This window comes from Tachypleus tridentatus, chromosome 9 (assembly GCF_004210375.1).
Source record: "Tachypleus tridentatus isolate NWPU-2018 chromosome 9, ASM421037v1, whole genome shotgun sequence".
Lineage (NCBI taxonomy): Eukaryota > Metazoa > Arthropoda > Merostomata > Xiphosura > Limulidae > Tachypleus > Tachypleus tridentatus.
The window spans coordinates 28290278-28302692 of NC_134833.1; the positions used below are offsets into that span (position 1 = coordinate 28290278).

Sequence of the window (12415 nt, forward strand, 5' to 3'; positions counted from 1 at the left end):
TTATTTTAATTTTCTATAAATTAGAACTTGTTTTATCCTTCCCACAATAAACATAAAAATTAATTCTAATGAGAGTTATGTAACTGAATAAATAGTAGATCCACACTTCTTTCTACACATTTCACTTAATTCTACAGTTAATTACTGTAATAAGTAGTATTTGACAGGCATGATGCAAACTATAAAGGTTTTAAGATTTCAGTAATGTAACAAATGAATACCAGAAGTTGAACCAGGATAGGGGAAGGTAGTGATCCTAGATCCCCTTTCCAATTTAAAAATAAATAAATCACAGGAAAAATTTAACAAATAAATATATATAAATTTAAAAACAGAGATGCAGATGGTAGAAAGATTATTCACTCATTTTACAGATTCATTTATGCTTATATTCCAGTAGGAAAATATCTGGACTGTCTACTATATGTAAAAATGTTAATGTAAGATCCAAAGTATTTTTTCTTCAAAAATATGATGGTTGATTTGAAACCATTAATCTTTTACACCACTCTCTCTAACCATTCACTGAACAGTGTTTAATATAAATTGATTGAAGGGATTACTTTAAATCCTGATGCTAACAGCAAACAATAAAAATGAAGGAAATGAATGGGCTTCTGACTATTGCCAGTAAAAGAAATGATTTTAAGATTAGATTTAATTGTAATCATCATTCTAGGGCATTCTTGCTGCATTTGACAGGTGTGTTAATATTATTTGTTAGCGAGTTTGACATTTTCCATGAATATTAAGATGTTTATTGTTGTTTTGTAATAAGTGATTTCACCATTCTTTCATCTTATTGTTAAAACATACCCTATTAAATGCTGGTATATGAAAATGTTTACAGCTTTTTAATGTCCACTGTCAATCTCAAAAAAAGGTCTACTTGTGGGACCTATCATTATGTTACAAACTAAAAGAACACATCTCTAATAACATTCTCATGAATACTTTCCATAAACATGTGTAGCAAGTTTAAGTGTCTGTACACAATTAATTATTTCAATAAATTTCAACAAATATATCACATGCAAGGTCTGATCTAATTAAACTTGTTTTGGATTTCTTTGTCATTAGTGTCCTCAGTTTTCTTAAGGGTCACCTGTATGCATTTCTTTTCATAAATTACAATAAATTATTTATTACTGCATTTCATAAGTTTTGTGGTTATTACAAAGTCAGAAAATATGTTCTTAATAAGTCTCTAAAAAGATATCACAGCATCTGATTGATAATGTTGAATTACAACACACTACATCATACATTAATTTCAAAGATGTCTGGCACATACAAACAGATTACTTTATTATTAATAAGGAAAATTATGAAACAGGTTCAGTCCTCCACTGTTGCCAACACTATTTACATGTGTCTGCTGAATTTCAAGCAAAGGTGCTGCAGAATTATTAGCCTAGTTATTCCTAATTTTGAAGAGATAGACTAGAGGTAAGTAGCTAGTCACTACAACTAACTATTAATTCTTGGGCTACTCAAACTTAATAGTAAGGATTTGACCATCACTCTTATAAAGCACCAAAGACCCCAAAGTGAGGAGCAGGGTTGGTTTTTATGTGGTAACCAAGCATGAACCACAGATCCACAGTTTGACCCAAACTATTTAGGACTTGTACATAAAACAGCAAACTATCAATTATAATCTTTACAATATATATCTTTTTTTTTTATTTACAGAAGTAAAAATTATAAATACTTAGTTGTATCATTCTAATCTCTCCTATGGATAGGATAACTTAGATGGATGAACAAGTACTTTGTTATTATTACATTATACATGTGCATATGTACATATTTTTACTGACGTTGAAGTATATCGAAATGATGAAGATTAAAACAATTTTGTTAGTTGAATCTAGAAATAAGTTGATGTTCTAGATTACATTATTGAAGCCAAAAGTTAATTAATTTTCTTCTAGAGATTTCTCTTATGACATACTTTAAAACCAAGAAAATATTTTTGGCATACTGTATAAGATACTTAAATAAAATTGATTGGTACTTATGTCTTTGTAACAGTAGGCTGCTAGAGAACAAAATATACCTGTCGTTTAAATTAATAAAAACATACTGACTCATCGGTTCATCATTATACATCATAAATTTGTTTAGTTATACCTGTATTCTTTAAAGTGTACAACTAAACAACAGTTCAGAAGTATTTAAAGATTAAGACCCGCTACTGATATCATTCCGAGAATTCATGGCATTTGTTAAACTCTGTTTAAAGTTTAAGAATATTGTTAATTTGATGCATCATACCATATGCAAGTTGAAAATTTTTTGCTCTCTCACCTTTTGGTTGGTGTCTTCCATCAAAGCTAAATCTTCCTCCAGTTTTTTCATCTTAGAATCCAGGCTCACCTTCTCCAGTTGTAGCTTTTGACGGGATGCTTCTTCTTCTTCTAATCTGTTAAAATTGTCAATTTTCATTATCTTCTTAGTTAATTTCATCAAAATGAATTTATAACCAGACTTTTAAAACGTTTCTCTTTTTTTTTTCTCAAAACATTTTTAAAGTAAAAAATATAAAATATTTTTCACTGAGTAACATTTTAAAAAACTAAAAAAATAGAAGACAAGTACAACACAGTTCATATTATCAAATGATTTTAAATGTTTATACAACTTATTCTGGATTTATTACTGCTATTACTTACACTGGTTTCGTCATCAGTTATTAATAAATAACTATAAATATTTATGATAGTGCCTAAATTATGCAAATACTGATAAATATAAACAAACTAATATTATGGAATAATACTTTAAAAACTCTTTATATATGTTTTATAGAGTTTCACTACACCTATATATGTTATAAAACCACTCATTGAGAAAAGTTAATTACATTCAAATCTTAGGTTGATACTATGTGCTCCTAAGATATACATTAGTCTTTAGCAATTAGTTATTTTTCTATTTCAAATGTTTTTCAATTTAAAAACAATTTGAATCTACAGAAAGAGTTCTGCCTACTGTTCTTCTAAATCTTGAATGTTCAGTTGCAGTTTCTTTTTTTCAACTGTAAGGTTTTGGTTTCGCTCTTCCTCCTCCTCTATTCTAGCTTCTAGATCATGAAGTATCTCCTCAAGCTCTTGTTTTCTTGAGGCAAGCCTTAACCTGCTCTCCTCAGCTTCAGCACATAACTCGGTTTCTGCTTGGAGTTGTTCTGCTAGCATGTTCTTCTCACCTTCAAGCTAATCAGGTCATAGAGAAATATAGATATAGTTTAACGTAAATTAATGGTTCAAAAATAAACAAATATCAGTCAGTTAACTACATGAAAATATTAGGATAAGTAAACAAACAAAACAAGAGCATCACAAAACAAAAAGGTAACTGTATAATACTACACAATTTCAGGCTAGATTCCATCCTAACTTATCCACAGGACGAAATCTTATAAATTATGGTTAATTAGTATATTCAGTGACTTCTTGTACATTTATCTCAGCATAAAATTTGTAATGTAAAGTAATTCAACACTGAAATATATTTAAAAATTTTGAATAGCATTTAACATTTACAAATGAACAATTTTCAAAGAAGAATTGCTATGACTAATGGTTGAAAATTACTGTTCTGGTTACACTGCACATCAATTTTTTTTTTAACAGATTTGCTTCCTGAAAAGTTTTTGCTGATTGTGATGGGTACCTGGTGGGTATGCACAAATATAATTTTGGTTTTGCTTCATCACATTGACACTCTGAGAAATAGACAGTTAACTGTTTATCAGTAATAACATATTTAATTGCATTTATGTTTCTAATATGCTATCAAGTTCAACATAATTAAAAGTGTTTTGCTCCTGATTTTCATTTGTATTCAATGTCCAGTGCATCATGTTGCGGTGTAAAACAGTAGTCAGCAAGCATTGATGGATTCCAGTTGTCCTGATATCATTTTTCCATTGTAGCAATGTTCTGGTGAAACCTTTCACCGTGCTCATCACTGACAGCACCAAGATTTGAGGTGAAGAAGTCCAAGTGTGAGTGGAGGAAATGAATCTTGAGTGACATGTTACACTTCATTGTTTTGTATGTTTTGAGGAGTTTGTCTACAAGCTGAATTTAATGTGGGGCTCTGTAATTGCCATGAAAATTGTCAACAACGTCTTTGAAGACTTTCCAGGTAATCTTTTCCGGCCCATCTAACAGATCTTCGAACCACTTGTTATTCATAACATGTCTGATCTGAGGGCCAACAAAAATGTCCTCTTTGATCTTGGCATCAGTTATTCTTGGGAGCATCTGTCTTAAATAACAAAAACTTTCACCTTCTTTGTTCATTGCTTTCACGAAATTCTTCATAAGTCCCAATTTTATATAAAGATGAGGCAAAAAAATCTTTGCCAGGTCAACAAGCAGTTCATGTGCCATATTTTTCTGTCCTGGAACTAACTTTTTACGGAGTGGCCAGCTCTGTCTAGAATAATGTGACTTTTTGGCACAACTGTCCCATTCACGGATGAAACCACAGTCCCAGTAACAGAGCAATGACTTTCAGATCTCCACAGATATTACAGTTGTATTTGCTGTACTGGATGTGCTTCAGCAACATTTCCATGTTCTCATAGGTTTCTTTCATGTGTGCTGAAACAGGTATTGAAGGGTGAACGTTGTCATTGTGTAACAGAACAGCTTTGAGGCTTAACATTGATGAATCAATAAAGAGACAACACTCTTGCAGGTCATGATCACAACCCATAGCAGAGAACAATCGTTCTATATCAACACAGAAACAGAGATTGTCAACTTGTGCAAAGAATTTGGTTGTATCTTCTTGGCAGCTTCAACAAACAGAAATTTTCGTACCTGGTGACAGCAAACACCATTCCTGTAGCCTCGAACCCAGCAATTCAGTTTTTGCTTTTGAAAGACCCCAGTCTCTGATCAGATCATTTAATTCTGACTGCATTATAAGATGTGGATTGCCCGAAGAGCACGGTTCAAAATCCAGATCAATGTCACTGCCAGTTCCCTGCATTGCAGTTTCTTCATCTGGTTCGTCTAAAGTCCATCTCTGGTGGTTTCAGAATTGGAAGACTGTTGTCATGTGGCACGGGTCTCATTGCTGAAGGCAGATTAGGGTATTCAACTGACTTCTTGTTTTTGGCAGAGAAACCAGAAACATTAGTCAAACAGAAGTAACAGTCCGTCACATGGTCTTTCTGTTCTCGCCACATCACTGGGACAGCAAATAGCATTGTCTTTTGAGTGTTTCTGAGCCAAGCTCTCAGACAGACAGCACATGTCGCACAACAGATGTGAGGCACCCATTCCTGGTCTTGATCACCAATTTTACAGCCAAAGTACAGATGATATGCTTTCTTCACAAGAGCAGTCATTGAGCATCTCTGATGAACAAGCACATACTCTCCACAAATATAGCAGAATGTATCGCAGCTATTACGACATTGACGAGACATACTGACCGACACCAATCGTCCTGTAAAACGTCTATAACATCTAACTTACATGTTACAGTGCTACTGAGGCAATGCTATATTCTGAAACAATATGTACACACTATAAGGTCTATATTAATCCAATGAGCAGCACCTGTGTATGCAAGCCACTTTTATAGCCTGCTGAGACAGTGTCAAGCTGACTCTGGCCTGCCCAAGCATGCCCAGGCTGCATACTTCCACAGAACAGCTTTCAACCTGGCCTGATTTCATGCCTGGACATGCCCAGACTGCACAAAACATTGTTCATAGGTCTCTTAGAGAAACGAAAATTTTTGGACACAAATATAAGAAAAACATGACAAAACTGAAGATTTTGATGAAATGGTACATGACAGGCAAATTTGGATGTGTTTTTCATGATCAGCAGCCAAAAATCTATAAGGAACACCCAACAGTGTTCAAGAAGCAAAAACTTTGTAGTTATTCAAATAGTATATCACTAAAACATGTATAAAAATTGGAAAAATATTTTACACAAATTTCAAGTGAAGGAGCTAACAGAAACAAAGTGGTGAACACTTACATTTTGTCAATATGTGTAATTTTATACATAGAAAATTAGTTTTGTATAAGCACATAGGCATAACAATTTTCTAATTGTACTTACTTTTTTCCTGATGTTTTTCTGTTTTTAGGAATAATAATAATGGTAACTTTCTTTCATATATTTTATGAATAAACAAGATCAATGGCTAGATTTATTCTATATTATTTGGGATTATTAAAAAACATTTTAAAATAATATAAAAAATCACAAAACATAATAAAAAGTGGCCATTTAGAAATACCATATGACACTAAAAGTATCTTCATGTGGTATCTCAACTGCATGTTTTGATATGTCATGAATTACTGTATAAAGATGGTTTTCTCTTCAAAATTAGTTTTAACACACTCAAAGATGTGGATTTAGCATTAGGGTAAATGAGGAAATTCAAATTTTTAGGTTTTTTTACCTTTCTCAGAAATAGATGCTGTATTTTTTTAAATCAAAATTAATACTATAAACAAAACAAAACTATTCGAGTAAAGAATGATAATTACATGAATTACTTTATAATTAAAGAGGTCAAACATAATAAAATTATATTTTTAAAATAATTTTATATGCACATACAAAAACAAATTTTGTACCCAACAGCTACCTTCCTGAACAAATTGAAAACATCAGAAACATTTTGACCATTTTGACATTTTATAGAAAAGGTACATTTGTTTTTATGTATTTCAATCACAAGTTACTTGAACATTAACTTGGGTAGTTAGTTTTTATCAGTGATCCTGTCAGACCTCCTCATAATTTTTCTTTAATTTCAATTTCTACACTTATAGCAATAAAAGATGTCATGCAACCAAATCTGAAATGAAAAGACGTATGAATTGCAGTGAAAAAAAAGTTAAAATTCTGACTGAAAACAAGATGAAAGCAATGCATAAAAATACACAAAGGTTAAATACACTACAGTTTCCCTAATTTTAAATTGACAGGGTCTAGGAAAGGCAACTAATCTAAAGCACCCATCTCCAATCCTTGTGCTATTTTAGTTAAATAGTAGGATTTGACAATCACTCTTATAATAAACCCATAACCCCAACATGCATAGCATGACATTGTAGAAAATGGATGCAAAACATGGACCCTCATTGACATTTTAAACAGTAGGTCACACCCACCAAAGAAACAAAAGCCACTTTCACTGTCAAAGTACATCACCTGCTGAAGTTTCTTTTCAAGTTCCACTGTTTCTTGTTCAACTTTTTCCATTTTTTCTTTGACTTGTTTCAGTTCATCTTCTTTTTCAGTAAGCTTTTCTTCTTGTTTAGTAACTTGAAGGAGAGGTTTCACCTGATTTCCACAAACATCAATACATTAGTAAATTTTACTTTGACTTTGTGGGATCTATACCTTATCTAGTAATCCGTTAGAATGTGTATAAACAGCAGTAATCCATTAGAATGTGCAAATACAGCATTTTCAAGAATGTGTTAAAAAGACAATCATAGTACGAGAATTGATATAAAGTTAACTGTACAGCCTGTGGGTTGTCTATAAATTATGCTGTCATAAAATGTAGTTTTAAGCCTCTGACAATTACACCTTGTGCTTAATTGATACTCAACCTACAGCCTTGACCAAGCTGGACTTTACTTTGTCTATAAAACACCTTAGATTCCAACTTTGCATTTAATAACTAACCTTAGTATACAGTCTCCACCATGCCCAGTCTCTCAGCTTAAGATAAGCAGCACAGTTTCTCTGAATGATACGAATAGCATTCAACTGCTGCAGTCGTTTCTGGTAGTTTCTAAATTATAAAAAATATCAGTATATCAATCAAACCGCAACATAAAATACAAAAGTACGATATACTGTGTTGATACACCAGCACTTTCACAGAAACAGAACATTTCTGACTGAAAAAAAAACTTTAGTTCATATTTTTATGTATTTTTCTTAAAATGCTATAAGTTGATGTTGAACATTTACTGACATTACCAAAAGATAACATTAAAAAGTAAAACTGATGAATTAGAAAACATGAGAAAAATTACAAAACTATAGAACAGTTAACACATCTTTCTCTAATAAATATTTATTTTATAGAACAGTTAACACATCTTTCTCTAATAAATATTTATTTTATAGAACAGTTAACACATCTTTCTCTAATAAATATTTTATAGAACAGTTAACACATCTTTCTCTAATAAATATTTATTTTATAGAACAGTTAACACATCTTTCTCTAATAAATATTTATTTTATAGAACAGTTAACACATCTTTCTCTAATAAATATTTATTTTATAGAACAGTTAACACATCTTTCTCTAATAAATATTTATTTTATAGAACAGTTAACACATCTTTCTCTAATAAATATTTATTTTATAGAACAGTTAACACATCTTTCTCTAATAAATATTTATTTTATAGAACAGTTAACACATCTTTCTCTAATAAATATTTATTTTATAGAACAGTTAACACATTTTTCTCTAATAAATATTTATTTTACTCATCATTTATAGACTTAGTTTATTTTATCAATACCATATACTGTATGATTGTACATATCTTATACATATGAGAAAAATAAAATAAAAAAGTGTAATAAAGCAATAAGGAAGAACAAGAACCTTACTTTAAAAAAATTTAAAATATAAATGGTTTTAATTAAAATATGGCTAATTCAAAGAGTTTAAAAACTGCTTCAAAAAACAAATAGTATGCAACAAAGAAACAAAAACAATTAAAATCTTACCTTTGAACGAAAAATCTACAAAAACTACTTTAGAACTAACTCAGCATGTAAGATGTCAGGAAACTAGCTTACAATTTAACAAAATATCCATAGGTAAGATAGCAGGAAATCAGATTACATTTTAACAGAATATCTACAGGTACAATGGCAGGAAATTAGGTTACATTCTAATGAAATATCATACATGTAAGATAGGAGAAAACTATCTTATATTCTAACATAAGATAGCAGGAAACTAGCTTAATTTTTAACGTAAAATCATAAAGTAAAAATGCTTGGTATTTAATTATGACATAAAGTAGAATAACAATTAATTTTCAAAACAGAAACCAGACCAAAGCAGTACAGTTTAAAATCTTGACACACACCTTCGAGCAATGAGGCCACGGCAGAATGCTTGGAACTGAATGATCAAATCAGAGATCTTCATGTCACGCTCTTCTTCCAGATGTGCTAGCACACCAGCTCTGAAGAAAATCTTACTCTGGCCAACCCTGTACAGGTTAGGATCAAGGTCTAAGGCTTGAATCTGTGGAAATATAATTCTGGTCATTTATCTGAATGGTTTTAACAATATGTAACTATTTCTATCTTTTTAATACTAGACCCCCCTGTGAAATTAGAATTTTCTTCCTAAAGAAACTTTTTTCAAAATAACTACCAGCAGTTAAGATACATTTGTTTTAAAAACATAAATATAGTTGTTTTTGTTTTTTTAAGGTATTGAACAATATGTAATTATACAACTGGGGAGTACAACTGGGCAAATGTCTTGATTAATTGATTACCTGTTAGCACTGATTACATCAGTTAGGTTAACGCAAAATTGTCGATTCCTTAAAATTACAGTTATACCAATTACTGTAATGAAAATAATTAACTAATCAAAATTTCTTTTTGATTATTTCAACTATTCATTAATTGAAATATTACTCATGATCCCTTATTATCATTTTTGATTAATTCAAGACTTTTCAACTTATTTGCTTAATGAAACAAATTACAAAAACAATGACAATTAATGACTTCATTTTTACCATTTTTAATTATTTGAAAATCCAATCTTCCTGTGACAATAATCACTTACATAAATGTAAATGATTAATTAACCCAACAATTAATCAATTAGCAAATCCATGTAATTATCCAGTTCTACAGGGATTATTTATTTGATAAGGTTCAAGAAAAGGGATAATACATTATCCCAGAAAGTAGTAAAAAATATGATTATTTCTAAATGTTTTGTATCCATCCTGTATTTTATACAAAAACCAAAAACTTACCTTTATTTAAAAAAAATTCTGATTGCACAATAACACTTAAAATATAAAGTTTAAATACCTATTTTTAGGTACATCAAATTCAAATATGTGAAATATTTTAAACATAACTTGCTATCAGTTTAGAGGAACTTAATACTTTCTGAATGTTTAAAAGTACATTTCTTCCAGTCCCCTAGCATTTTACTAGTCATCATTTTCATGTATGTAACACTTCAAAAACATCTGAATGTACACGAAGATAACTCATTTTCTTTGAATTTTCAAGTGTCAGGTTTAATGTACTGAAGGCATCAAACTCTGAAAGACTAAAAGTAAAATGCTAGTTATTATACTGTCACTTACCATCTTTTCACAAGCCAGTTTTCCATCCATAAAGCCTTTAGGTATGGCATTAGGAGTAAGAAGTTCATACCTAAGAGAAAAGATTGTTTATATATATATATATAACCTTATTTAGATCATGAATCTGTACCATAGCACCTATAAAGTGCAGCATATTTTTTACTACAGATACAGTAACAACAACTAAAACTATTTATAATAGCTTATGACTGTATACAAACATTTACTTTACATTAATCTTTCTTTGAAGTAAAGGAAGAAATAATGATAGATGTGTGAACAGAAAACATCACTTTTTCATTCCGATGAATAACTATTATAAGAGCATTACATAAACAATCAGTTTCACAATCAATCTGTTTCTAAGCACTGCCATAAATAATTTCATTCCATATTTATTTATGTATTATGACAAAAGAAAACATGGGATCCACAAAAATTAGAAACAAGTAACTTTAAATTATTTTTAAAATTGTAGAAAGAAAAAAATGTTTTAAAACTAAACAAACAGATAAACAATTTCACCTCTGTCTGAACTCCTGGAAGGGAATTCTGTTGGGAAAGCCCTGACGACAGATCCTAATTCCTTCTAAAACTCCATTGCAGCGTAACTGATCCAATACTAAAAGTGCCTCAATCTTACCTGCCTAACAGAATAATAAACCTAACTTAAGTTAAATCTGTGATTACAAAAGTGTTAAGATATGAATGAGACAGAACTTAACTGACAGTCATGAACTTTTATGACTTATAACTTCTAAAGATTTCAGTGTCAAATTTCTGATAAAAAAATGCTCAGAAAAAATAAAAAACTTGTGAGAAACCTGTTAAAATAACCTTATTTTTATATTGTTCATGTGGAAACAAAAAAGTAACTAAAAATTACTCTTTTCTCAAGATTGGGGATGATACATCGGACAAAATTGGGATTGGTGTTTCGTAATGTGACCATTAACTTAGCCAGTTGATCCTTGTAAAGTTGACTGACTGTTCTGAACATTCCTTTTCTGGTCCTGGAACCAAACACAGTGTCAGACATAGTAGCTGCTCCCATTCCCACAATTTCAGCTGAAGATAGGAGAAAAATAATGAGATATTATCTCAGTTTATACAGCACACACACATACCAAATTTACAATGTTTGGTGCAATTCATTTCATAAGCTTGTATTCAAATGAAAAAACTAATATACTACTAATTATTACATAACTTAGGTAAGAGAAAAATGAAGACCTTAAAAAAACTCACCATCCTTCCAAATCTGTACAATAAATGGATCCTGAGCACATTGTAGAAGTGAAACAACATTCTCATTCAGAGGATCCATGTTCTTCATCAGCCATTTATTGCTGGAGTAGTCCACCTATTTAGTAGCATATATATAAACTTGTTACAAATATAAATAAAGATAAATTATACTTTTAAACCCAGAATCAATTAGTACTTGATATTATATAAGAAACTGAGTAAACATAAAAAAGGGATATATTTTGTATAGAAAATATATAACTGAATAGAACAAGTAGCTAAGCAGGTATAACTTAATAATTGATATAAGCTGCAAGTTACAGAATGATGGTTTCAGTTGTGATAAAAACAAGTCAACTTTACCTTGCCAGCATAATGTATGATACTGAAATCAGCTGTTCCACGGAAATCAGATTTCACAAACTTGGGATGTGTGTTGTGAGAATTGAGAAGTTTTTCCACATAGGTCTTATCTGTGGCTTTCGGGAACCAGCATTCTTCATCCAGTAAGGCAAAGATTCCCATAGGCTGTATGGAAAAAAAAAAAAAATCTGAAGGCACACTATATACTATTAGTTTAATTTTTATTCTAACAATTTATGAAAAAACATGCCATTTTTTACTTTTATAGATCCATACTACTACAGAGGATCTAACAATGATCAGCTTTCTGCAAAAAGAAAAACATCCATTATAAATCTAATGAAATAAGTGTCATACAGTAATAACATAAATCTAAACATACACCAGATTAAAATGTTGACAATATGTTGACCTACATAC

General features: G+C 30.6%; 1 protein-coding gene across 1 annotated transcript in view; it reads right to left on the reverse strand.

Annotated features, from left to right (window-relative positions):
* Positions 1-12415, reverse strand: part of LOC143224933 (myosin heavy chain, non-muscle-like) — a 134073-nt gene that overhangs the window by 20049 nt on the left and 101609 nt on the right. Inside the window, 10 exon segments of the mRNA XM_076453428.1 lie at positions 2314-2428; positions 2998-3218; positions 7209-7340; positions 7692-7800; positions 9128-9288; positions 10385-10454; positions 10910-11031; positions 11271-11452; positions 11633-11747; positions 11996-12160. Coding sequence (XP_076309543.1) covers positions 2314-2428; positions 2998-3218; positions 7209-7340; positions 7692-7800; positions 9128-9288; positions 10385-10454; positions 10910-11031; positions 11271-11452; positions 11633-11747; positions 11996-12160 — 1392 coding nt within the window.